This window comes from Acipenser ruthenus, chromosome 38 (assembly GCF_902713425.1).
Source record: "Acipenser ruthenus chromosome 38, fAciRut3.2 maternal haplotype, whole genome shotgun sequence".
Lineage (NCBI taxonomy): Eukaryota > Metazoa > Chordata > Actinopteri > Acipenseriformes > Acipenseridae > Acipenser > Acipenser ruthenus.
The window spans coordinates 1,746,650-1,774,391 of NC_081226.1; the positions used below are offsets into that span (position 1 = coordinate 1,746,650).

Below are 27,742 nucleotides of genomic sequence, written 5' to 3' on the forward strand. Positions count from 1 at the left end.
TTATTATAAATGTATCCTATTTCTAAAATTAGTTTGAAATCTTGAAAACAACAAATTGCCATTAATCGTATATTAAAACCCATGAAAGTATGTACAAAAATTAAAATATAATCCTGATAAAACACAAACAAAAAAAAAACAAGTTGTGACAATTATTTGAAGTCTTGGTTATTTTGGGATTATCCCTGGTGAGAATGAGATTGGATACTCCTAGAGTCTATCACCATATATACCACTGCTTTTAATAAATTAAGAAGGGTCAGTCGCAGTGTGGCGTAGTGGTTAGGGCTCTGGACTCTTGCCCGGAGGGTCGTGGGTTCAATCCCAGGTGGGGGACACTGCTGCTGTACCTTTTGAGCAAGGTACTTTACCTAGATTGCTCTAATAAAAACCCAAGTGTATAAATGGGTAATTGTATGTAAAAAATAATGTGATATCTTATCGCAATTGTAAGTCGCCCTGGATAAGGGCGTCTGCTAAGTAAATAATAACGAGCATACACACAGCTAATTTATATATTACACTGAAAAACTCACACACACATGTAACATCTCTTTATATATTGTGGATCATATATAATGGTGGATCCCATTGTTCCCTAATTAATCCCCCCCCCCCCCCAAAAAAAAATGAATTGGTTTCCATTCTGATTTACAATAAAATAAACGTAATTGTTTAATTTATCATTGTTTGTTTCCCGCCGTTTCCTTTTCATCTCAGTTAGTTTGCATGGCGTGGTCATCTTCATCCTGTCTGGGGTTCTTTTGGGAGTAAATGAGTGATACAATTCAGGTACAGTGAACCCCAGCAAGGATTCCAATCTGGTAAATAAAACCCTCTCTTGTCAAGATCGACAACATCGTGGCTTCTTCAATCAGAGATGTAGGATACCCCTCTTTGAAAGCGCAGCTCACATATTTGTGTAGATTGCCTCGTCTGGGGAGTTTTGAATTTCCTGTGCCAATAAATAAGCAATAAGTTAATATATAAATGCACCGTCTATCTATCTATCTATCTATCTATCTATCTATCTATCTATCTATCTATCTATCTGTCTGTCTATCTATCTATCTATCTATCTATCTATCTATCTATCTATCTATCTACCTATCTATTCGTGCTGTCTGTTTGTCGAGGTGTCTGTTGGGAGTGCTTGCAGCGTGTGGAGCTCAGAGTGAGTGAGGGGTTTTTTCCCCGTTGTTTTTGTTCATTTCTTTTTTCACTTTTCATCCTTTTTTATGTTATAGGTTTAAAAAATAAAAGAAGGGAAAATAGTTGGGTCTTATCGGCCGTGATGGCCAAAGTCGGGGGAATCCCGAGGGGATCAGTTCCCAATTTTGAACATATGACACGGAGAAATGGCATAAAAATTGTAGTGGATGTGTCTGTCCCGGTTGAGAAATGTGTGGTAGAACTTGGAAAAGTAATTGGGTGTGAGAATATCAAGTCGGCGTCACGGATGAATAAGGTTGTAGTTGTATTTTTGAGCAATGAATTAATAGTTTCCGAAATGGTTCAGCAAGGGCTGGTTATTGACGGAGTGTTAGTGTCTGTTCTGCCTCTTGCGGCTCCCGCTAGGAAAATAACAATTTCCAATATTCCGCCTTTTCTGAAAAATGAACTTGTAGTGAGAGAGCTAAGTCGTCATGGTCAATTAATGTCAGGCGTTACAATGATTCCTCTGGGTTGTAAGGCCCCTGAGTTAAAGCATGTAGTTTCTTTCAGGAGACAGGTATATATGCTGCTGAATGACCCGACTGGAGAGCTGGATGTAGCTTTTAGGTTTCGGGTGGAGGGTAGCGATTATGTAGTGTTTGCTTCTTCTGATACAATGAAATGTTTTAAATGTGGCCGTAAAGGGCATATTGCAAAGAACTGTAAGAGGACTGAAGGAGAAACTGAAAGTGAGGGGGAAGAAGTCACTGAGGTGAGAGAGAGCGTAGCTGAGCTGGGGAGCCAGGCTGAGGGACCTTCGGATCGCAGCACTGCGGAGAGTACTAGAACGGAGAGAGAGACTGAAAAAGTCAACCCGGGTGTGGTTGAGTCTGGTATGGTAGATGGGGAAAGTGAGTTGCAGGAATCGTCTAAAACACCTGTGGTGGGGGTGGTAGTTGACGGACAGGGTGGTGAGGGGAGAGAACAGATTGAGGAAAGCTTTGCACAGAATAAAGGTATAGTTTTAGTGTTAGAGAAGGAGAGGGAAGTGGGTGAGTTTAAACTCCCCAAAGGGAAAAGAAAGGCTAAAATTAGGCATAGTTTTGTAGCAAAACGCAGCCTTGTTTCTGAGGATGGAGTCGACCAGGCTGATGGATTAGTGAGTGAGTTATCTGAGAGAGTGGATTGCGCTCAAATGCATTGCGCAACAGGCAGTGGTGGCGATTTTAGTGAGGACGGGGGTAGTGATACTGACTCATCGGTTAGCTCTGATCTCTCGGCTAGTCAGCAAGCGAGAGGGGGGTATAGTGCTGAAAGCATACGGGCATTTTTAAGTGCTATTAAAGGGAAAAGAGGGATTGAAGTTATTGATCACTTCCCTGATTTAAAATTGTTTTTAAATTCGGCACAACAAATTAGACGTAATGCAGCTGTATTGGGAATGGAGCAAAGGGAAAGAGATCAGTTAAAAAATATAATAAGTAAAGTTCGTGCCTCTCTAAAAAAGTCATAATGGATAAGTCTACACAAGCATTTTTTCTTTTTCATGTCTACATTTTTATTAGTGTGTGTATTTTTCCTTTAAATTCTATAATGCATACTCTTAATATAGGAACTTTAAATGTTAATGGGGGTAGAGATTGTGCAAAGAGAGCAGCTCTGTTTGAATATTTAACCCAAAAGAGAGTTAACGTTGCCATGCTCCAGGAGACCCATACAGATGATAATAATAAATCTGAGTGGATTCAGGATTGGGAAGGGGAGGTTATTTTTAGTCATGGAACGAATTTTAGTGCTGGAGTTGCCATATTATTTGCGAAGGGGTTTAAGTATGACTCTATCAATGTAAGTGAGATCATTAAAGGACGCTTGTTAAAAGTGCAGGTTTCGGTAGAAGGTAAGAAGTTAGTATTTGTTAATATTTATGCACCAAATGATGGGAGAGAGAGGGTGCTGTTTTTTCAGACTCTCAATGGAGTTATTGCCCAGAGTCAGACTGAAGAAGTGGTTTTATTAGCTGGTGATTTTAACTGCACAGTTGACGACAAGCTAGACAGAAATGGTCCAGAGCCTCATCCCAGGTCAGTTAAGGAGCTGGTCACTGTTTTAGCAGCGCAGGATATGGAGGATGTGTGGAGAGTAATGAATCCTGATGTGAAGCAGTATACCTGGGCTAAGGGGAGTGATGGGAATATATGTTTAGCTCGATTAGATACGTTTTATGTTTTTAAGCATCAATTAAATTGTTATTCTAAATGTACTATTCACCCCACAGGTCTATCTGATCATAGTTTGGTCAGTTTGAATATGATTATCCCTATTGCACGTGTTTATTCGTCTTATTGGCATTTTAATACTAAACTTTTAAAAGACAGTCATTTTTTAAAATGTTTCAAATTCTTTTGGGAACGGTGGAGGAGGCAGAAAAAGGCATTTTTATCAATAAGGCAATGGTGGGATGTGAGTAAAATTCAGACCCGACTGTTTTGTCAGCAGTACACTATGAATGCTACAAAGAGCACTAGTGAGGTGATGAGAGAGCTGGAGGAGGAGATTACTGAACTCCATAATGCACTGGAGACCACATACAGTGACAGGCTCTATGCAGATCTGAAGCTCAAAAAGAGGAGTTTGGCTGAGTTGTTGGACTCACAGGTACAGGGAGCATTGGTACGTTCAAGGTTTTTAAAGCTTTCCCAGATGGATGCTCCAACTCAATACTTTTTTGCATTGGAAAAGAAAGTGGTTCAGAGTAAAGCAATACACTGTCTTAGAACAGTGAATGGTCAGTTGTTGTGTGAGCCTGAGGCTATCAGGGAACACACTGTGGGTTTCTTTTCACAACTGTACACGGCAGAGGCTGTGGATGGATCTGAGGGAGCCAAGCAGTTCCTCCAGGGGCTAACGCAGGTTCCAGAAGGCGAGAAGGAGAAGCTGGAGAGTGCACTGACGTTGCAGGAACTTTCTAAAGCTCTGGAAGGGCTCAACACGGGTAAAACACCCGGAATTGATGGAATACCTGTTGAGTTTTATAAAACTTTCTGGTCTGAGTTGGGAGGTGACCTTTTGGAAGTGATGGAGGAATGCATTGTGGAAAATGAACTGCCACTGAGCTGCCGGCGCGCAGTACTGACTCTGCTGCCTAAGAAAGGGGACTTGTGTTTTATTAAGAACTGGAGGCCCGTAAGTATTCTTTGCACTGACTATAAAATCTTGTCGAAGGCATTGGCAAACAGACTAAGCGGAGTAATGAGCACTATTGTGCATTCAGACCAAACATACTGCGTACCAGGCCGAACAATATTTGATAATATATTTTTGGTGCGGGATTTAATAGTTGCCTCCAAGCTCTTTGGTTTTAAAGCTGGATTGCTCTCTCTGGATCAAGAGAAGGCTTTTGACCGGGTAGACCACCGGTATCTTTTTGATGTTATTAGGTCATTTGGCTTTGGTCCCAATTTTTTGGGAAAAATTAAGTTGCTCTATAGTAGCATTTTTAGTGTACTTAAAATAAATGGTATATTATGTGCTCCTTTTAAAGTTCAAAGGGGAATTCGCCAGGGTTGTTCTTTATCGGGAATGTTATATTCTCTGTCATTTGAACCCCTGATGGTAAAATTGAGAAAGATATTGATTGGGTTGTCTATCCCTACTGTGACAATGGAGCCTGTTAAGGTGGTGGCTTACGCTGATGATCTTGCTATTTTAGTAACAAATAAGAGAGACATTCAGATAATAGAGGAGAGCTTGAGGGTATTTGAAAGAGTGTCCTCAGCTCGGGTAAATTGGGACAAGAGTAATGCCTTTTTAATGGGAGAGTGGGAGGGCAGCAGACCACCGGATTTACCATCAGGGCTTAAGTGGAACAGGGAGGTTTTCAGATATTTGGGAGTTCACTTGGGAGAGCAGGGACTGGCTAAAGAGAATTGGGAAGGAATACTGGATCAGGTGAAAGGTCGATTGGATAAATGGCGGTGGCTTCTAATTAAGCTTTCCTATAGAGGAAGAGTTTTAATTATTAATAACCTGGTCACATCAATGTTGTGGCATAGATTAATGTGTGGGGATCCCCCTCCTTCTCTGCTGTTGGAAATTCAGAGAGTATTGCTGAGTTTTTTTTGGGATGGGCTGCATTGGATAAAGCAGGGGGTGCTATACTTGCCTGTAGAAGAAGGAGGACAGGGATTGATGGATATAAAAAGCAGAATAACAGCTTTTAGACTCCAGTCGCTTCAGAGGCTGCTGTACTGCCAAGAATCACTACCCTGGAGAACAGTGGCTTTTGCTTTTCTTCGTTTAGTAGGGAGGTTGAATTTTGATAGGCATCTGTTCTTATTAGATGGTGGAAAGTTAAATCTCTCGGTCTTGCCTGTTTTTTATAGGGGGATGCTGAATGCTTGGAAGGTTTTTAGAATTAACAGAGATTTGAAGTCTGTAGGGATGTATTGGTTGCTTGAAGAGCCTCTAATTTATAATTCAGCATTAAAATGCAATCTTTTAGAATCAAAGAGTTTTGTTTTACTTTTAATTTCCAGAGGAGTAGTGAAGGTCGGTGATTTAATTAATTTTGATAACCGAGCCTGGAAAACTGCAGAATTGCTAGCAAGTGAGCTGGGTGTGAGATCAGTGCGTGTGATGGAGGGGTTTTTAGTGCAGTTGAAAGCGGTTTTGCCTGCAGACATGTTAAAACAGATGAGTCAGTTGTTCTTAGGAAAAAGCCAGCTGGAGACAGAACCGCCAGAGTTGGACCTGCAAGTTGAACCTGCAGTAGGGCAGACCACTGATACCCCGGGGCAGATCCTAAAGTTTGCAGAAGGATATAAGGTTCAGTTCGGGGGGATACAAAAAAAAGAAATGTATCGGATGTGTGTGAAAGTGTTGCATTTTCAAAATTTAAAGAACTTGCCTGATACACATTGGCGAGAGAGGCTACAGGTAGAGGACTCCATCACCCCTGCATGGAGGAATCTCTATAGATCACCAGTTCCTAAGAGAGTGGGGGATCTACAGTGGAGAATATTGCATACCATTGTGGCCACCAACTCATTTCTCTCCATCATTCAGCCGGGGAGAGGAGATACATGTCAGTTCTGCTCAATAAGGGAAACAGTTTTTCATTGTTATTTATTTTGTGGTCGGTTAAAGCCTTTGTTTGAGTTATTGAATGATTTGTTTAGTGAATTGGGTCTGAGTTTTACTCAAACTACTTTTATTTTTGGGGTGAAGAATGCTAAAGGAAATAAAAATCTTTGTCAATTGGCAAATTTTCTACTGGGTCAGGCAAAAATGGCAATTTTGAAAAGTAGGAAGAATAAAATGAATGGAGTTTTAACTGATGCGGTAATACCTATTTTTAAAGTGTTGGTAATCTCAAGAATTAAAGTTGATTTTACTTTTTATAAATTGGTGCACCAGCTAGAAAAGTTTCAGGCAATTTGGGCAATTGGGGAGGTGGTGTGTTTGGTGGAAGATGATAATTTAAAAATGTGCTTGTAATTGTTGTAATGGAAGGTTTGTATGGATATTTGTGCTATTTGTTTTGTAATGTTAATATGTTTCTGATTGATTGAAATAAAGGATATTAAAAAATAATATCTATCTATCTATCTATCTATCTATCTATCTATCTGTCTGTCTGTCTGTCTGTCTGTCTGTCTGTCTGTCTGTCTATCTATCTATCTGTCTGTCTATCTATCTATTTAAAGATACTTTTAAAACGTACAGTTACAAACTGTAAACATTTCAAGCTACAAATACAGTAGTTAATTAAAAAACGCGTTAATAAGGTAAAAACAAAATGCTTACGTTATATATATATATATATATATATATATATATATATATATATATATAGATATATATATATATATATATATATATATATAGATATATCCGATGTTATTATAAACACTTATTACATTAAAATAAACAAACAAACAAATAAATAAATAAATAAATAAACACGGCTAGTTTTGCATTTCCTAGGGTTGCCATTTTCTCAAAACCAGCAATGCCAGCAAAGCGATATTTATGAGTCAGGTAACCGTGACTTAACGAGGTCTAACTTTGGTCCTGGTTAAGTTGCCTGACATTATATATATGCTTTGTTTTTGTATTATTTGTTAGTGACGCAGTAAATGTAATTGCAGCGTTATCCAATAAGTGCGCACCTCTTCCATTAGTGGAAACTGGCAGTTATTTTCATAAATCGCTTCATCCGTTGCGTCCTCCCTCGAGTCCGGAAGCATATAATCGTCCTGCCAGTTTTCTTCGTTTTTCTTCGTTTTTTCTGCTTGATGACGGGGCTGATCTTCTGGCCTGAACTCATACGCTGTGTTCTTGCGCGTATTCTGTTCGACATATAAAGCGGCATCTTGCTGCGCTAAACTTTCTTTCTTATATTCCGATAAACCCAGGGTTTGGTGAACCGGGCTGTTCGTGTCTTGCCTAGAAGGTAAATATAAAATTAGCGTCAGAAAACGTTCCTAGTGTTCTCTCTTTCTTACAGCATGTATTTCTTTGCTTTATTGTAGTTAGGTAGGTTTTTTTTTTACACACTGTATAGATAATTGAATAAAGGTTTGTTTTGCTAAACACTGCCATTGCTGTAAGTGAAATTTAATTCAGGGCTTCATTTGCAATGAGACCTACACAGCTCAAGGGTTTATTAGGTGAAGGGGTCACGTTCTTCAGTAATTGAAGAATGCTTATTTGCACATTTTAACCATGCTTAACGATACTTACTTTTGCTGTCGCTTCTTGAATATGATAACTGCAATTATTATGATCATAACCAAAATACCAATAGCTGCAGCAGATCCATACACTTTGATATTATCTGGAATAAAAAAATAATAATACAAAAATTATATATATATATATATATATATATATATATATATACACACACACTACTACTACTACTACTACTAATAATAATAATAATAATAATAATAATAATAATGGTAAATATATATATATATATATATATATATATATATATATATATATATATATATATATATATATATATATATCGTCCTGTCAGATCAAATGGTTTGTAAATAAAATAGAACATTTTAAAAATGTGAAAATCACTTTAATAATTAGGCACTCTAATTTTTTTTTAAAAAAATCTAATTACAAATATTCACTTTACATCACCTGTATAACTTTATTGAGAGAATCATACAATACAATTGTTCGCTGACTATAAAACCCTATGTTAAAGCATGTGGTCTGTGCATTTGGTATACGAGCACAGTTTAAAGCAGTGAGGCTGTGAAAGGAATCATTTCTAATGGACAACACTGGTAAATACACTGCAATCTGCTGCCAGTTACAAGATGGTCAATGCTGGATAAAGGTGGTCTATCTTAGTTTCTATACACTGTAATAAAGTACTGTGGTCAAGTTGCTTTACCGAGTTACAACATTTTCAGAAAACCTCTAGGGGGAGCGTGTGAGTCATATTATTAATGATGCAAGTAGAAAAGATGCATTCGTTTTTATACCTCGCTTTCATGATAATGAAAAAAAGTGACATAAAAAATAAATCCATGAATAAATAAATAAATAAATAAATAAATAAATATCGTTACAGTTTAAATAATGACAAACAATGTTTTATTGATTATCCTTTGAAAAACTATTAATGCTTGCCGCAGTTCAAAAACGTAACCACCAGAGGGCGATACTTTACTCTGCGTGAAGAAGTATTTCCTTCGCTCTGTCCTAAAGGTCTATCTACGTTCAATTTCCAGCTGTGTCCTCGGATCCTAGTTTCTGTGTTGCGCTTAAAGTATTAGTTCAGGTTAACTATGTCAATTCCATTTACGATTTTAAAGACTTCAATAACTGTCATATACATGTTTTTCGTGATGTAAGGAGTCGTCCTAAATTATCATCAAACACAGCAAGAGTACATCTTAAAAGTTTTTCACGAGTTTCAAGTATATTTTATTACTTTCATGAGAGGGCTAGAAAAATACTGTATTCCTGCCATATATTCTGATTTCGCAATTAAACTTAGTATTGGATAACCTGCATTTTTCTTTTGTAGCTTTTTTTTTTGCATGAAAGGTTCTATTGACTTTTTGGAGACGTCACACTGCTATTTCTACGGAATCTCAGTCCAATTTTTTAATTATTATTCTATTTATTTATTAGAATGTGCTTCTGCATGCTGGGGAAATGCAATAAGCCAGTCCAACCGAATAACACAGTATTTTTAGAAGGGGGTTGGGCATCTATGTTCTACACTTGCCTTGGATGATAGACAGTGATGCATTCCTTGTATAGATAAAAGTGTCATTGCCTGTGACGAAGGGTAGATGGTAGGATGTATCCCCATGTATGTTAGCAGCAGAGCAGGAGATGTTAACCTGAGATGCCAGACTCCCTGTCAGAACGCCAGTCACCACATTTCCATTGACTGTACTGGAACTGTTCAAAGTCTCTCTGCTTGAAGTTCCATGAATGTTCCAGCTGATGGAAGCTGGAGGTTTGGCGACAGCACGGCAGTTGCACGTGACTGCTCCTCCTCGGAGAGTGCAGTGGGAGTCAGCGTCAATTTCTGGAGCATCTGTAAGACACACACAGAGGAGAACGGGAGGAGGTTAGCTGTGTAACTTCACTGGATTGGCAGCAAAGAACGTGTTTTATTAGCATGCACACACATCAAGCTCCCTCGTCTACCAAACTTATAGCTGGAGTTATCCTTTTTAGTCTTACGTGGTTGTCAAAGACTTCTGTGATTTGAGTGAAAAAAATATGTATCCTTGAATTCTATTGCATTCTTATTTTATCCTTGTCTTTTAGAGAACTGAGTAATTGTGTGTGCATATATATATATCTATATATATATATATATATATATATATAATGTTCTAACTGCCTCACTGTGTTCTGCTGTCAGAATTGTTTGACACACACATCAGCATGCTCCTGAGCATACTCATGTACTTACACTCGACAGGAAGAGTCACAGGCTCTGACTTCTTGTTCCCAAGACCATTGTGTGCCGTGCAGCTGTAGACACTGTCTCGTCTTACATTTGAAATTTCTAAAAGCTGTGTATCATTGTTTAAGTCAATGGTCTTCCTCCCTCGGGTTTGAAACCACTGGTAGTGTTGGGGCTCTGGGTTTCCATCACTTACACACTTTAAAATAACAGCGGTTCCTTCTTTTATGGCTCTGTTAGCCAAGAAAACAGTAACATCCTTGGGAGCATCTGTATTAAAAAAAAAATAATAGTGGTAGTTATTATCATTTCTCAGACATTTTTATCCAAAGTGATTTACAGAGACTTGGGGGTGAACTACACATCACACCTGCTGCTGCAGAGTCACTTACAATAGGACCTGGGTTTTACATCTCACCCAAAGGATGGAGCACCAGGAGGTTATGTGATTTGCTGAGGTTCACATACAGTGACTCAGTGGCTGAGTTGGGATTTGAACCGGGAACCTCCTGGTAACAAGCCCCTTTCTTTAACCACTGGACCACCAAGACTCCTGTCATCCAGTACTCACATAATGTGATGCTGCTTGCGGTCTTCCCTCCTGGGTGTTCAACTTTACAAGTCATCTCTCTGCCGTCGTCATTGCGTGACGTCGTCAATGACAAAACTGAAGTGGATTTCCAACGACCATTGGATTGATGTTCATGATGGGAAGAGACTGAATCACCAGCGTAGCTCCAGATAAAATTAGGTGGGGAGGCTGGGCAAGTGTGGACAGTGCTACAGGTGACCCTAACAGAACTGCCATTGACCGCTGTGCCAAGCACTGAAATCTCAGGGGAATCTGCATCGTCTGAATGAGATGAATTGTCAGAGAAAGTAAGCAAGTATTCGTGCTCTTTATAATAATGTTCTATACAGCTATGGAGACAAAAGTTTTGCATCACCTTACAGAAATAACTAATTTTGCTTCTTAAAGTCGAATGAAACCTGCTGAATAATGTTACGGTAACATATTGAACTACATAGTTTTCCATATACTGAACGAAAAACTGACAAAAATGGAAAAATGTGACCTTTTGAAATCTAACATGAAATACTGTGTTACTGTAATGGCTTCGGGCGGACTTTGAACAATATAATTTGGTAGTTTCTTTGATTACATGATGTTAAATAAAAGATCGAAATTATGTTCATATAGTTGGTTTTTTTTCAATCCGAAAATTCTAGGTGATGCAAAACCTTGGGCCCCATCTGTACGTTACCTTAATATACGTTTTAAAATAATGGGTACAGAAACCTACCTGTAACAGCGAGCTCCACAGTTTTATCATAAAATGTGTAAATTCTGTAAGAAATATGATCTGGATCAATCCATGGATACAGTTTTTCTCCGTTGTCATTCCTGGTTATATTGTTGATTTTCAGACTACAATCCCTGCCACTCACATCACCAACCAAATCCGTACGTCCTCTGAACTTGTCAATGACACCGCTGGGATTCCTGCCATCATAAACCACTGGGTAGCCCCTGCTTGCATACTGGTACCAAACTGCTATGAAAGACTGGGGTGGATTAGAAGAATAAGAGAAACTGCATGGAATGACCACACAGGAGTCTTGCAATGCTGAGATCTTCTTTGGAACTTCCACAGTCCAGGCATCACAAACTACACTTAGAACAATACCTGCAAGGCACGACAGAACACATTGTTATGTCTACTGACTATTTTTGATATAAATTCACTTATAATCCACTATTCACTGCTTCAAGGCCAGTCTTAAAGCAGTGAAATGAGTTTCGTGTAAGATGGGTTTGCAAAGACGAATTTATGTAGTAAATGATTTTTTTTTTTTTTTTTTTGGTCTGCAAAGCTCAGTAAATGACTAATCTTGAGGTGCTCTATAAATGTGCATACTACTGTAAGAACATTTGCAAACAAGAGGAGACCATTTGGCCCATCTAATATAGTCCGGTTCCTAGTAGATGATTGATCTCAGAACTTTGTCAAGTCGGGTCTTAAAGATTCCAAATGATTTAGCATCAACAACATGACTAGGTAACCCATTCCAGTTAATTTAGATTTTTTTCTAAGCACATGCATTGCACCTATTGATATCTGGGCTACCTAGTCATCTTAAATATGTGTTTTTCATGCTTTGAAAGCATTAATAAAAAATTAAAAAATTGCAGTTTACCAGGCGATAGGAATGTTTGGACAGTAAAATATTTACTGTAGCTAGACTGAACCATGCATTACAATTGGGACTTCTGATTTATGGTGCTTTACTCTGACTTTTTCACTCTCCTTTAAAACATAAATTGATACCTGTTAAGCCATTTGTGTATCTCAATACGCGTTAATAGTAAAATCGATTTAATTTACGTTATTTTTTTTTCTGTGAAACAACTAAGTGGTCTTTTAAATCGTAAGTTTTACTTTTTCATTTCAAAGCAGAAGCTACTCCTCTTTATTAATATAAATTCAGTTGCACATAACGATTGAAATCAATTGTGTCCAGCATAAAATACTTTATTTTTCATGATAGCTTGAGTAAAGATCAGTCACTTATTGTATGTCGTGCTTGTAAATGAAAAATGAAGGCTTGGCCGATGAGTTTTTTCACAGAAGAAAAAAAAACCCCTGTAAATTAAATCAATTTTTCTATTAACACGTTTCTCAGTTGTGATTGAGATACACACAATGCTTAACAGGGATCAATTGAATTCTTAAAGGAGAGGTAAAACACCAAAAATCAGAAGCCCTACTTACAATTTTCTCTCTCCACTCACTCAAAGTGCCACCACATCTATAATGTTGTACCTGTTCTCCTGTCGCCACGCTGTGTTTTGCTTTGTTATTTCATTTATTAAAAACAGAGAGCACATGGCTTAGATGGGAGAAAAACACACAAACAGATATCCTGATGACCAAGCTTTATAATCCTCAATCCTACACTTAAAACATCCCCTCAAAAAAATAACATGTCTACTTAATTCAAAATTGGCATTTTTGAGTATCATTGAAACTGTGTATGGTACCTGCATTGTATGGGTCCCACGCCGGTAATGGTGTGTGGAAAATTCTCTTAACACTAAGAAAATATATTTGTTAAGAATTACCTTGTAAAAGACAGCAGGAGAGACGGTATCTCCTGGTTGAGTCCATGATACGAGCTCCTGAACAAACGAGGGAAAGATTACAGAAACAGAGCAATAAATTAGGTGATGTTTTCTTCTCAAAGACTCAAAAATATGGTCAGTGAATCTGTTTTTTTCTTTATACAGAGATCAAGAATATAAACTCGAGTATACGGGAATAGGGGAGGTGTGCAGTATGGGTAATTCTATATTTGTTGTGCAGGCCACTGAATCTAAAGTTCTGTCTCACTTGGTTAAACAAAATAAAAGGTGTTGCTTTACAATCCTCTCTAACTCTCCAGTATTGAGAGAATACGTGCAGAATGACTTGCAATGGCAACACTGTTGCATAGTTTACATCACTTCTACTTCTAGATAGCAGATGACAGTGCATTTGAATGCCCAAAAATGACTTCCAAGAAAAGAAGAAATGATTTGAGCATGCATTTTTTAAAAGGGGATTTCCTAGTTTGTATTCGAACAATGCTAAAAACCTGATTACAATTTAGATAAATGCTTCAAATAGAAGTATGTATCAATGTGTTTGTTACAATGTACAGCTATGGCCAAAAGTTTTGCAGCACCTAGAATTTTAGGATTGAGACATCATTAAAAAAAAAAAAAACTATATGAACATAATTTAGATGTTTTATTTAACATCATGTAATCAAAGAAGCCACAAAACGATGCCACAAAATGATATCCCTAAACTCTACCAGAAGCCATAATAATAGTATGGTATTTCATGTTAGATTTTAAAATGTCACATTTTTCAATGTGTCAGTTTTTAGTTAAGTACATGGAAAACTACAAAGCGGTATGCAATTCAATATGTTAACGTAACGCCATTCAGCAGGTTTCATTCGACTTTATGAAGCAAAATGTGTTCATTCTATAGGGTGATGCAAAACTTTTGGCCATAGCTCTACGCTGTAAATGGGGAGATCGGTATTGTTAGAAACCATGGGGTCGATTTTTCAGACGTCAGTTCACTGTATTTTTATAGTATACTGTATTGCTAAAGATGGGTCCGTAAATCGTCCCTGGACATTGTGAAGGGAGCACCATTATAAACTAGAATTTCTCCTAAAGACAATTAACAACATGAATCAATTTCCAACTGTTATTTATTATTATTTGTTTATTTAGCAGACGCCTTTATCCAAGGCGACTTACGGAGACTAGGATGTGTGAGCTATGCATCAGCTGCAGAGTCACTTACAATTACGTCTCACCTGAAAGATGGAGCACAAGGAGGTTAAGTGACTTGCTCAGGGTCACACAATGAGTCAGTAGCTGAGGTGGGATGTGAACCGGGGACCTCCTGGTTATAAACCCTTTTCCTTAAGCACTGGACCACACAGCCTCCTCCTCTGGTCCTGGTTTTTAGGCTTAATAGATTCAGTTATTTCAGCGTCTCTTCAAAAAACAGTCAAGTCGGGTGAATAGTCTGGTTGCTCATCTTTGGACTCTCCAGGGCCACAATGTCCCTTTATGGTGACCAGGATGGAGAATGTGACATTGGTGAAGGGCTGGGGTGTGTACAGCCTATCTGCACTGCAACAAGCTAGTATTATAGCAGATATCATTAGGCTCTTACCATATTCTACATACTGAAAACAAAACTATGTTGTCAAAAATATAAAGTATATTGTCAAAAACATGCTTTGGGCATAAGCATCTTATTACTTTGAACAATGCACGACATGTCAAATTGCTACGTGCAATGTACCTTTCCCATATTGTAATATTAATTAGGTTATTTGATTTCTGAGTGAGTTTCTCTCTGTGAAAGAAAAGTAGAAATACATGCAAACCCAAATTGCCACCAACTATAAACGAAGCTATATTTAAATGTTCATTAGCTTGTCTCAACGTAGTTATTTTAGATGATAGAGCAGTTAATTATGTGAGATGGACATAGAATGTGAGGTTGAAACACCCTCTGAACTGCCTTCTGCTTCACCACAGTTTCCTGCATTGTACTTCCAATATGACGTGCTATTTCAACAGAAACTATGCACACTACTTCAGAACATATCAAGTGCTTTTTGGTGTCTTGTTTACTACTGATACACATTTCGAAAATCCATAAACTATCAATGAACATTGAGCAGCTGTATGTGATCCATACTGACTCAATACCGGTCCAGTGCGTTGTTAAACTGTCTGTCTTGTGTCACGCAGGCATGTATTTTTCTTTACGTTCTTTTAAGAAATGGAATACAGTAATTGGTTTATCTTATTGTGTTCAGTATATATTTGGTCTACTGTGTTGCAATTGGTGTTAATGGGTTCTTCTATTAAATAGGTAGGCTTGGAGAACCAGTGGTTAAAAAAAGGGCTTGTTACCAGGAGATTCCAGGTTCAAATCCCGGCTCAGCCACTGACTCACCTTGTGTGATCCTGAGCAAGTCACTTAAGATCCTTGTGCTCCGTCCTTCGGATGAGATGTAAAAAAAGATACCCTATTGTAAGTGACTCTGCAGCAGCAGCAGTTCATGCATAGTTCATCCACAAGTCTCTCTAAGTCACTTTGGATATAAGTGTCTGCTAAATGACTAAGTAATAATAATAATAATAATAATAATAATAATAATAATAATAATAATAATAATAATAATAAATGCATACATTGCAAGGTACCCAGTTATCTATGAAACTACCCCAAACCACAAGTATTTATTTATAACAGTGTACAACAGTGAAAAGAGAAATAACAGTGAAAGAGGAAGAGGTCAACAGCTTGGATGTGGAGATGCAAAAAAAACCAAGACCAATGTGTTATTATTCGATGCAGCTGTTCTTAAATAAGTTTCGGATTAATCGTGGAATAAATAATTGATTACTTTATTTATTAAAATGATCAGCTCTTAAAATGTAAGCAGTGGGGTTCTGAAATATATAGCGTTACACGTCCCCACGTTTAAATAACGTGCTTGTAATTGTTCTTTCCATTGTTACCATCCTGACAACTTTTTACACTAATAACGTTAAAGTCTGTTTCAAAGCTCTTTTCAAAATGTCCGCTCTGGTGCACTGATAGTGTAAGGATTATTGCCCCACGTTGTCAAACAGGTAACACAGCAATAACAATCCATGATGTGGTACAGAGCAGAAAAGCCAGAGCACTTGTTATGTTTTTTTTTTTTTATTACCCTCCCTGCAGTGATTTAGAGGACAGATCTCAAACCCCTGTGCACTAGAGTGGTCATTTTGAAAAGAGCTTTGAAACAGACTTTAAAGTTATAAGTGTAAAAAGTTGTCAGGATGTTAACAATGAAAAGAAAAATTACAGGTATGTTATTTAAACCGTTGTAGCAGCACGTGGGGTCGTATGACACTATGTGTTATTGGAACCCCACTACTTACTCTTTAAATAACCCTTAGAAGGGCAAAAGGTGTTGGTCTGACACTGAGCCGTACTGATGTGAAAAAACAAAACAATAAAAACTGAAAGTGGTGGCCCCAAATTACAGGCAGCAAAATGGTCAAACTGCCACTACTGAAAATGCCCCAGTGTGGCTTATTGTCAACACCCCCCCCCCCCCCTCCCCCCTCCCATTATCTTTATTGAAAAGGAAAGGAGTTTTCAGACAGACTCGCTAACCATTCTAATCAGGCTTACTAATACATAGCCAGGCTGTTCCTTCATTTCTTTGGGGAAGCAATCAAAACGACAAATGGAATGCTTGGGTATACAGCCAAAAGCAACATTTTTCAGTTATAAACGAAAATAATATTTTCTAGAATGCAGTTTTATTTCGACCAAACATCTCACAAAGTAAAACTGCTAAATAAATAACCAGATTACAAAATGAAACCCTAGCATAATAATTAATTTTGTCCAAAAACAAAAAAAAAACAAAACAAGATATCACATTATACAGTGGTCACATTATTTTTACATACAATTACCCATTTATACAGTTGGGTTTTTACTGGAGCAATCTAGGTAAAGTACCATCCTCAACGGTACACCAGCAGTGTCTCCCACCTGGGATTGAACCCACGACCCTCCGGTCAAGAGTCCAGAGCCTTAACCATTAATCCACACTGCATATATGTATAGAACTAGTTGGTTTTGGACTGGTAATAATAATTAGTAGCAATTATATTTTACATTTTGCAGAGAGTAAAATGTCAGTGACAAAAAACCAAGGGGCAAATATTCAAAGGTCTTCCGAATTTTCTCATGTTTGCATTATTTGAGCTTGAGAAGGCATAGCCCCAGGACTTCTTCAGCTATGAAAGTTAAAAAATGTCATTAAATGTTTTGCTCTCAGATGCGTTTTCTTACCATTCTCAACACAGTTTTATCCATTAGCTAAACAGAGACCGTCCACTGCCAGGGACATTTGATTACTTTACCATTTACGTGCCATAACGATGACACTGGCTGCGAAAGAAGGACTGCGATTCTATTGTCGTTTTTTATACACGAATGAAATGAGCTTACTTGATTTGAAAAACGCCTTGAACGATACAAGCAAATTCATACGCTGCTTGGTTTGATTGAATGAATCATACAGTACACAAGAAGCTTCAATATGAAAGCTGAACATTAATTTCAATAAACACCACGTTTTTTAATGAAAACAAATATTGTAGCCTACTTCACTTAAATAAACATTAGAGGCTGCGTGGTCCAGTGGTTAAAGAAAAGGGCTTGAAACCAGCACCTCCCCGGTTTAAATCCCACCTCAGCCACTGACTAACTGTGTGTGACCCGGAGCAAGTCACTTAACCTCCTTGTGCGCCGTCTTTCGGGTGAGACGTAGTTGTAAGTGACTCTGCAGCTGATGCATAGTTCACACACCCTAGTCTCTGTAAGTCGCCTTGGATAAAGGCGTCTGCTAAATAAACAAATAATAATAATTTAATTTCACAAATCCTGACTGATTTAATTACCGTTTGACTGACGCAGGACTGCCGGTGGTGCCTAATCTTCTGGAGGTTCGGGGGAGGAGGGACTTGTTCACACAGTTGCATTAGCTACATTGCATAACTACAGTACCTTAAAAAAAATGAACCAACAGCTGATCCAACCAAAAAATTGACAGCAAATCCAGCCACTCATTTTTATGGTATCACACTGTAGGGTGCGTGTATCATTTTGTTTGTTTGTTTGTTTGTTTGTTTGTTTGTTTGTTTTTTTGTTTGTTTTATCAATGTCGGCCTTCTTGTGTCATCTGAATGCCTTTCCACTTTTTATTTCATTTTAAACCGTTTAAATGCCAAACCATAGCAAAACATTGAATAATAGCGCAATACACAGAGCAAAATAAGTGGACGGGCAAAAGAGGCGGTGGCACTGCCCCATCTGGCCTACGGGTTACGTGCCTTTTTCTGCAGATACTACGGCTTTGCAAATATGATGTTGAATACGTGATTATAAAATCTAACACTAGTACGTACAATACGCTTTCAAATAAACTTGTTATGATTTTGAATGTGCGCTTCTTAAGAACGGTCTTATTGTCATTGCTTGCGCCCGGGCACCTCTTTTTTTTTTTTTTTTTTTTTTTTTTTTTTTTTGGTAATTAGTGTTGTTTCGGCTACTTTATTTATGTATTTATTTATTTATTTATTTAGGTTATTTCGATTTAAGTTTATAAGGCGACTACCTCTAAACAGTTCATTTGAATTTGCGCTCTTTGTATCAGACACAACAAAGATTGCGCTAGATATATACTCTCAACATGGGTAGAAACAGCCACTGTGAGATACTTATAAACATAATGCCCAACTCGAGACACATGACAGCTCAGTGACAATCCTGATATCAGAAACAACAAGCCAACAAGTCTTAAAACAATAATAGTGTTTAATATTAATAATAAATAAACACCAAGTATTTTCTTACCTGCAGGATTATTACTTGTGCCTTGGACTTACTCAGCAATCAGTCAGGCTGCTAGTTTCAGGCTCACTGTCTCACCAGAACGGAGAAGTGCAACTATTTTGTAAGAAGTTTCCTGTGCATTGTTTCCTCAGATCTGCTTCCCGTTTGGGTCAAATTTACACTCACGAATCTTTTATACTTTCCATATCTAAATCATCTCAAATATTTTCAAACGACTTGATAATAACGGCAGTTCAATATTCAAAAGCCTTTCTTAAGTGCTGTTGTTACAAAACAAATTATAATTGGTTTCATTTGCACTTGGCAATGCCAGGTTTAATGTTGTACACGTTTGCAAGCTCTGGGTCTTTCCTCAAAGTATACTCAAATAAACCCAGGAAAAGCCTAGTAGATCTATCTGTGACGCCATCTATACGATCCTTACATTACTACCCCGTACAGGGGATCCTATACAGGGTTTTGCTAATGAGCACTGAAAAAATACAGACCCTTATAAGATTTTAACTTGTGCAGAAACCGATGCATAGTTTACTTATAGCCATATTTAAATATTTTACATTTACTTAAACCCCCTCTATTAGCACTGGCCCTGACCTTTCATGATTACAATTAACAACCTTCATTTTCCTTATAATAGTTTTCTTTAACTATTGTATTTTAACGCCCCTAATATCTTCCAAAGACCAAACAGTTTTACATGCTCAGCCAGTGCACTGCACAGTATGCAGTCATCATGAAACTGGTGGCCTCCCAGCACTCATCAAGGTAGAGAAAAAGTGGAAATAAAAGAATGGCAAATAAAAGTCTGGCTAAAATATTGTGGCACTTGGACTACAACAAATGTGGACTGCAGTGCAAACAAACCAAGTTCAAAATTTGGTACATTAAGTGTCTCTAATTACTGTGTATTTACCTAGCAGTTACAGAGTATGTACATGTGTGCTTATACATAATTACAATGTTAGTATGCGTAGTTACAATGCACCTAATGTGTAAATCTTTTTGCATGATATATGTACATAATTATATCAGAAAAGTGTTAGGGTTAGGATTAGGGTTAGGTTTAGAGTTAGGGTTAAGGTTAGGGTTAGGGATTAGGGTTATATCATGCGATACAAGTGCTGGTACCGGTAGTTGCTTATGATCTCAATGCTACAAACTGAGGAGAGTTAAGCAGTTCTGTGATCTTCTCCTTTAGCTCTTTGGCTTTTTCTCTGGCGTCTGGTGACCCCTGTGCTGGGAAACTCAGCTCATTGAGTACAGACTGGAGTGCGTTGACATTCTTCACAGACTCCATCTGGTCCCGATCCTCCTTCATCTCTTCCACCCAGGCCAGGTAGGCTTCAAGGAGACCCAGGTCCTCCACAAAGTTCCCAATGATCTTCAGAGACAATCTGCGTTTGCTCAGCTCCTGAAGTCTTTTCTTCCCTATGTCCCCAAGGTCATTCCCTACAATACTGGGAAAGCAGCATTGACGTGTTACTCTACAATAGTAATGTGATACCTCTCAAGCAGAAAATGACAATGCTGTATTGGTTTTGTGATGCAACTAGGCTTAATGACATGAACTACAAAGACAGGGTAAAATAAATCTCTGTAGCCTAGAAAAAAGAAGGGAAAGAGGAGGCTTGATTGAAGTCTTTAAAATCGTAAATGGTCGAGATAAAGACACTACCTCAGCACAGAGAGAAAACAGTGTTAGTAAAGGTACTGACATCAGTGTCTTCAGTGTGGTGTTTTTGTTCAGGCAGGGGATGATGGTTTCTGTGCCCTCCTCTGTGATGCCTGTGATGTCCAGGTAGAGCTCTTCCAAAGTCTGGTTCGTCTCCAGCGCTGTCCACAGCTGCAGCACACCCTCAGATCCAATGTTGTTACCGCACATGCTGTGGGATTGGAAGCAATGTTAACATGCATTTTGTATCGCACACTGAAGCGGGACTCAAGACTCATTCATTAACTCATCTATTCTGTCAATGTTTTAATGTATCCAGGAGTTGTTTGCAAGCTGGCATGACAGGTTTATGTACCAGAGGGTTGCGCTACACAGGGTGTGATAACAGAGGGCAAGTACATATCTTTTTGTGATTTCTGGTATTGCGATTTGACTGTGAGTTCAGGTGCTGCTGTTTAGTTCCAGTTTCCTGCCACAGACAGAGTTATGTAGGCAAAATCAGCCAAAGTGTCTATATTGTACACACCAGCGCCATCTAGTGCTCATTATTGTATTGCCAGCAAAACAAAAGGAAACTTAATCCAAATTGTCAGAGCACTACTGGTTTTTACTTCTACAAAGACATTTTGGTTTTTTATTGCATGGCAGGCAACTGGAAGGAAAAAGCTACTTAAGCAAAATTAAAGCACCTTATCGAAGACATATGAACCCCCCAAAAATCTGCATTTCAGTCACTGTAAATGGAACCACTCAGAACAAGTGCTGCATCATGCAAAATACAAAAGAAGAGAGTAAAGTAAAAGAAGCTGTCATTCTTTATGAATGTATTACATTTTGAAATGATTTTTGGTTCCCATTCTTATACCCCTGAGCTGTGGGGTGTGCACACCCTGGTGTGAACCAAACCTATGGAAGTCTATCTTATATATTATTATACACACAAAAGGGGTTGCGTTAGCTTTTTTCTTTTATTTTTGTATGTTTTTAAAATGTAGGTGGTTTGCAACATGCATTTCCTTGTGATATAAGAACAGTTATATGACATTTTGTTAAATACATAAAAACAAATATTAGACTGCTAGATCATACGCAGCCAGTCCGGTTTGCATTCCTAATATAAAGCATGGAAATTTAAGACCACTAATAAAGCCTGGTCTCTCTCTCTCTCTCTCTCTCTCTCTCTCTCTCTCTCTCTCTCTCTCTCTGGTTTATGACTTATAATGATAACACATTTAAAAGTGACGTACAACAGTTTCTTCACTTGACAATCTGGGGATTTTAAAACTTCTGACTCCAAAATGGCAGCTTCTTTGTCAAGGCAATTGTAGCAAAGACTAAAGTGAAAAAAAAAAAAAAACAAGACTTATTATTTATTTCTTAGCAGACATCCTTATCTAGGGCAACTTACAATTGTTACAAGAGATCACTTTTTTTTTTTTACATACAATTACCCATTTATACAGCTGGGTTTTTATTGGAGCAATCTAGGTAAAGTATCTTGCTCAAGGGTACAGCAGCAGCATACCCCACCTGGGATTGAACCCACAACCCTCTGGTCAAGAGTCAAGAGCCCTAACCACTACTCCATACTGCAGCTTAGGGTCTGCAGTTGAAAATTGTATTCATACATATCTTAGGTGAACTTAACAGTTGTAATAACGTATGGAATCATGGAAGTCAGTACTAAACAACTATAACATTTGAATTAGAGCAAATAGTTAATAAGACGTTAACCCTAACCCTAACCCATTTTCTGTTCTCTGAACAAACTGTACATATAAGTCTCTGGGGTAACTTTATGCAGATTCATACAGGTAGAAATTTTAACTCTGCATGGTCCATGCTTTTCTATGCCCTCAGTTTTTTTGTTAATCACAAAAAATTAATTTTTGTAATACAATATATGTTTGTTAGTTGCCAAATAAAGGAAACGGCAATGCACGTCTATTAAGTTTTTGTTCCGTGTATAGTGAGGTTGCCATGGAGATATGACGCCTGTGTTCACACACTTTACTTCAGGGGCTATGAGGCAGTTCAGGTTGAAATACTGTACTACTATTATGGCTTCCAGTCAACTTTTTGCGATATCATTTTGTAGTTTCTTTGATACATGATGGTAAATATCTAAATTATGTTCATATCGCTTTTTTTTAAAAATTATGTCTCAGTCTTAAAATTTTAAGAGATGCAAAACTTCTGGTTGTAGCTGCGGGTGAGTTTGTGACAGTCATCATGTGACGACTCTACTCCAAATAACTTTACTCCACCATTTCACTTTTGTCTCCAAATCAACTCTAACATACAGATAACATGTGACATTGATACAGATAACATGCAATATTGGACCCATAGTTTGAATAAACAAATAAATACTTACATGAGAGTTTCACATTTGTGAAGAATGGTTTCTAATCTTTTCAACCCTTGGTTGCCTATGTTACAGTAACCCAGGTTGAGCTCTTCCAGCTTGTGGTTTGAATACTGAAGAACATAATGGAGGGCGACACAGTCATTAAGTTTGAGGGTCATTTTGAACAGGTTAACAGTCTTGATTTCTTGGGCCACCTCTTTTACTACACTGTCCTGTTGAAGTTCCATTAGACAGTGGAGGAGATTTAGCACCTGCTGGTTGGAAAGGTTCTTCTGAAACTGTGTCTTGAACCATTGGGAGAGTCCCTCCAAAATGCTCTCATCCATGGCTTTGTCCAAGCCATTGAGTTTGGCTGCTAATCCAGCAGTGACAAGTCCCATGAAGAACCTAGTAAACATCTGTAAGTTTTCCAGCTTGCACTTCTCCATCAGATTTTTGGAAGTGCTTAGGAATGCACTGATTGTAGGATCTGCCGGGGGTGTGCCAAAACACCAGAGATCAAGGCTTTTGAGAAAGTCTTCATTTGAGGTTTTCACAACACAGTAGAGAGCTGCTAGGTGCTCCTGAATGGTCATGTGGAAGAATGCAAACATCTCGACTTCTTTCTCTTTTACCCGAACCAAAATCTGACTCAGGAACGTATTATGGAAACTCTTTTCTGCAAAACCAAAGTTCTCCAGATCGTTTTTATCAAAAAGAATCTTGTTGCTCAGAAGGTTGTGATAGGCCAGTCTCCCAAGCTGCATCAACTCATTTTTGACAGAAGAGAAAACGCTTTTGGAAATGCTAGTATTGACGGTGTGGTGCCTGAGGACAGTGTAAAGATAGCAGTAATAAACTTCTCCCACAGTCTTGGGTGGGCTGAGTTCAAATGGTTTTTCAGAACTGCTGGTGAAAAACTCGTTGAGTGCTGTGCAGATGATGTAGCAATACAGAGGGATAAAGGTCAGACCAAAGAGGCTGTCATTTTCCGAAATATACTCGTAGACTCTCCTGGAAACCTTGGAATCTTTGTAGAACTTTAGGCAGTACTCTTCAACCTGCTGTTCCTCAAAGCCAAGGATGATAGAATTTCGGTGGCAGAATCTAGTTGGGATGTCTGAGGTGGGTCGTGTAGTGATGATTACAGAGGCTTCGGGTAATAGGGTTCCCTTGAAAAGAGACACCACCAACTCTTGCACAGGGACTTCAGTAGTGACATCTACAAGCTTCTCCTGCCCTTCAAAATGAAGCTGATACTTGAACTCATCAAGACCATCAAGCAGGAACAGAAGGTATTTGGGTTTTTTTAGGAGGTCAGGCAGTATCCGCTCCAAGTACTTAAATTTTCTGCTTATGAGATTCACCAAGCTATGATTTCCCTCCAGCAAGTTCAACTCCCGGAAGGTGAAGTCAAAGATGCAGGTGAAGTTTCTCATGGTGATGCCCATTGCCCACTCATGCATCACCCTTTGCATAGCTATGCTTTTCCCGATACCTGCTATACCTTTCACCTTTGCCCTTCTTGGGGACCTGTCTATCCCTGGCAGCGGAGACAGAAGGTCTCTGGGTTTGATCCTCTGATATTTGTGGTGATTGTAGATCTTTGCACGCCGGTTTGCCAGAGAGAAGTACTCGTGCTGGCTGGTATCCAAGCTGGGGTCATCATCTGTCACAAAGAGATCTGTGTAGCGAATCTCTATGTGGGTGTGAGATTTGGAGTCCTCAACATTGTCAGTGATGTTCTCATTCTTTCTGATGATATTTTTCTTGTGTACGTTCAATTCAACTGTTGAATCCAGAAAAGAGTAATACTTTATTTTATATTTCAAGCAACAATTGAAGCCACCAGCTTTATATCATAATGTGCTCTTCAATCTGCCTTGGTTACGTGAAAGAACATGCATTTACTCATCAAATAACATTAGCAATAAATGCTACTGTACATTTGTATTTATTAAAAATAGGCAGGTCTGTCTAGTGAGTGAAAAACTGAATCAAGAAAGTGTCACTTTAGATGCATTATAATCAAAATATTTGTTTGTATCGATTACATAAGTTTCCATGGTTTTACAAAAGTTCTAAGTTAAAGTTATAGCCAATTTTCACCCACAATTTGGCCCATGCAAGGATATGAAAATATTGATTTACACCAAGGTAATTCATGACTTCACATTCGGTAGATGCATTGATATAATTAAAAAATATCTAGTTTTAGTGTAATGTGGGTTTGTTTGTTTAACATACTGAACATAATGACTGTTACAGCATTACGTGTTAAACTATTCATGATTAAGTGTAGCGCTAAACAGAAAGGAGGAATGTCATTATTTATTTGGAGTGAAACGTGGGACAGAACATTGTACTACAGAAAAGATTGCAATCCTTACCCCTCCAGTGTGGATTTTTGAAACTTCCTCCTTCACCTAAACAGCAAAAGCAATCAGACAATTTTAGAATTGAATTTGCTGCAATTCATCTTACAAATTATAATTATTATTATCAAAGGATGTATGGAAAAAAATTGCCTCTGTATAATGGAGCTTCATAAACCTTAAATTTGCTGAATTGTATGAATCAATAAAAACATTGAAATACACAGACCTCGTTATTAAAAGTAATTATATTCGCAAACGCTTTCATTATGAACATATTATTCTAGCGTTGGATCTGCATATACAGAAATCTAACACCAAGGGAAAAAGTGCATATTAATTATTAAATTCATAGAAACCGATAATTTTCAAACCAACACATGTTTGTCAAGCATCTCATAACCCATATACATTATTATTATTATTTATTTCTTAGCAGACACCCTTATCCAGGGCGACAAAAGTTTTGCAGCACCAAGAATTTTAGGATTGAGACATTGTTAAGTATGAGGAAAAATACAAAGCGGTATGTAATTCAATATGTTAACGTAAATAATAATTCTATAGGGCGATGCACAACCTTTGTCCTTAGCGTTACCTTGAGCTAGTGTTTACTCTTTGATAAGACCTTCTCAGAGGGAGTTCATTTGGTAGAAAACTAGTAGAAGTTGTGAGGAATGTGTTCCTGCCACTTGAACAATCTGTTTGCGAGAGCATTGTGCGAGAGCAGTGTTGAATATTGTGCTTGTTATTAAATAACCCATTTACAAAAGCATTTCCATGACTGGCTATCTTCAGAGGGCAAAGACTGCAGTCTGTTGCCATGGCCATATACTGAACCTAAGGTTAATATTTAATAACTGATGATTTAAAGTGATAAGATTTATAAAGTATTGGCAAGATAACAATGCACCAGTATCTCTGAGGTGTACAGTACGTCTTAAACAGTTTACTGTCTTAACAAACAGTGCCTTTGAAAAGCATACGTTACATAAGAACATGAGAACATAAGAAAGTTTACAAACGAGAGGAGGCCATTCGGCCCATCTTGCTCGTTTGGTTGTTAGTAGCTTATTGATCCCAGAATCTCATCCAGCAGCTTCTTGAAGGATCCCAGGGTGTCAGCTTCAACAACATTACTGGGGAGTTGGTTCCAGACCCTCAGTTCATTACAAATGAACTTCAATTTGTGTCAGGCTTTTGTTTAAGGATATGGAAAACTACAAAGTAGTATATAATTCAATATGTTAATGTAACATTATTCAGCAGATTTCATTCGACTTTATGAAGCAAAATTAATGAATTCTATAGGGTGATGCAAAACTTGTGGCCATATAGCTGTACTTAAAAGCTGCTGAACGAGACCAGAGGTGAGATGTATAGCTATGGGCTCAGATTTTCTAATTAAATCAACAGTTTTTCCCACGTTACAGTGTGAAAAAACTGGTGACATTGAAATTATGAAGAAAAAAAAGCCCTGTACAGTACCTTCTGGCTGCTGAAGATTGTGTTCAACATTGTATGACTGTGTCTTCTTTGACCGAAATAAAGAAAAGCTTTTCTTCTTTTTTGGTTCTGAAAGGGAAATTAGTTTCAATATTAGTCTATAAAAGTATATTGTATGCAAAACATATTGAAGTAAAATAATGTGTATGCTACATTAACATGACTAAGAGCGAACGAGAAAATAAATCCTAAGACTACACAGGTTATTCGTTTTATTATTTAAACTAAATCAATGGTAAATAGAGGAAAATCTGTAATGAACAATAATTCCTGATTTAAGGGAAATAAATGCGCTAACGGTAGTGCTGTAAGAAACCCTGGGTCAAGTGAAAAAAACATTTCCAAAAATATCAAAATATCAGCTGCACCTTAAAGTACATGGTGCTAACAAAATCTTAAACACCTCAATTCTGTACTTCAGCTATACAGCTACAGCCAAAGGATTTGCATCACCCTATAGCATTAACACATTTTGCTTAATGAAGTCGAATGAAACCTGCTGAATAATGTTACGTTAGCATATTGCATACCGCTTTGTAGTTTCCCATTTCGAAATCTAACATGAAATACTACTGTACTTCTATTCCGGTAGACTTTTGAAATATAAATTTGTAGTTTCTTTGATTACATGATGATAAATAAAAGATCAAAATGATGTTCATATTTTATTTTATTTTATTTTAAAATCACGTCTCCTAAAATTCTAGGTGATGC

General features: G+C 37.8%; 2 protein-coding genes across 4 annotated transcripts; both read right to left on the reverse strand.

The window, feature by feature from the left end:
- Nucleotides 1–621: 621 nt before the first annotated feature.
- On the reverse strand, nt 622–19,256 carry LOC117964787 (sialic acid-binding Ig-like lectin 5). Of its 3 annotated transcripts, none has more exons than XM_034909491.2 (9): nt 19,126–19,256; nt 13,242–13,298; nt 11,422–11,805; nt 10,689–10,970; nt 10,124–10,387; nt 9,473–9,739; nt 7,900–7,993; nt 7,326–7,602; nt 622–955 (listed from the first exon to the last, which is right to left on the reverse strand). In XM_034909491.2, the coding sequence occupies exons 2-9, from the start codon at nt 13,285–13,287 to the stop codon at nt 911–913; spliced, it is 1,659 nt and encodes a 552-aa protein (XP_034765382.2). In that variant the 5' UTR covers nt 13,288–13,298; nt 19,126–19,256; the 3' UTR covers nt 622–910. The 3 variants fall into 3 exon arrangements, with proteins under 3 accessions (XP_034765382.2, XP_058865318.1, XP_058865319.1); XM_059009335.1 differs by having other exon boundaries at nt 9,422–9,739; XM_059009336.1 differs by lacking the exon at nt 19,126–19,256 and adding an exon at nt 18,171–18,383 and having other exon boundaries at nt 9,422–9,739.
- A 136-nt stretch (nt 19,257–19,392) lies between these two features.
- Nucleotides 19,393–27,040, reverse strand: LOC117434148 (NLR family CARD domain-containing protein 3-like). The gene is made up of 6 exons (XM_059008831.1): nt 27,011–27,040; nt 25,538–25,573; nt 23,175–24,916; nt 22,045–22,131; nt 20,841–21,008; nt 19,393–20,582 (listed from the first exon to the last, which is right to left on the reverse strand). The coding sequence occupies exons 1-6, from the start codon at nt 27,038–27,040 to the stop codon at nt 20,264–20,266; spliced, it is 2,382 nt and encodes a 793-aa protein (XP_058864814.1). The 3' UTR covers nt 19,393–20,263.
- Nucleotides 27,041–27,742: the final 702 nt, after the last annotated feature.

What these genes read in the sequence shown, in the direction of transcription:
- LOC117964787 (XM_059009335.1), bottom strand. Translation starts at nt 13,287, where the DNA reads ATGGACTCAACCAGGAGATACCGTCTCTCCTGCTGTCTTTTACAAG. An exon ending in CTCCTGCTGTCTTTTACAAG is followed by an intron (nt 11,806 to 13,241) that starts GTAATTCTTAAC and finishes CGTGCCTTGCAG; the next exon opens with GTATTGTTCTAAGTGTAGTT. An exon ending in TGTGGAGCTCGCTGTTACAG is followed by an intron (nt 10,971 to 11,421) that starts GTAGGTTTCTGT and finishes CATCTCATTCAG; the next exon opens with ACGATGCAGATTCCCCTGAG.
- LOC117434148 (XM_059008831.1), bottom strand. Translation starts at nt 27,040, where the DNA reads ATGTTGAACACAATCTTCAGCAGCCAGAAG. An exon ending in CAAAAATCCACACTGGAGGG is followed by an intron (nt 24,917 to 25,537) that starts GTAAGGATTGCA and finishes AACGTACACAAG; the next exon opens with AAAAATATCATCAGAAAGAA. An exon ending in TGTCAAGTGAAGAAACTGTT is followed by an intron (nt 21,009 to 22,044) that starts GTACGTCACTTT and finishes CCAATCCCACAG; the next exon opens with CATGTGCGGTAACAACATTG.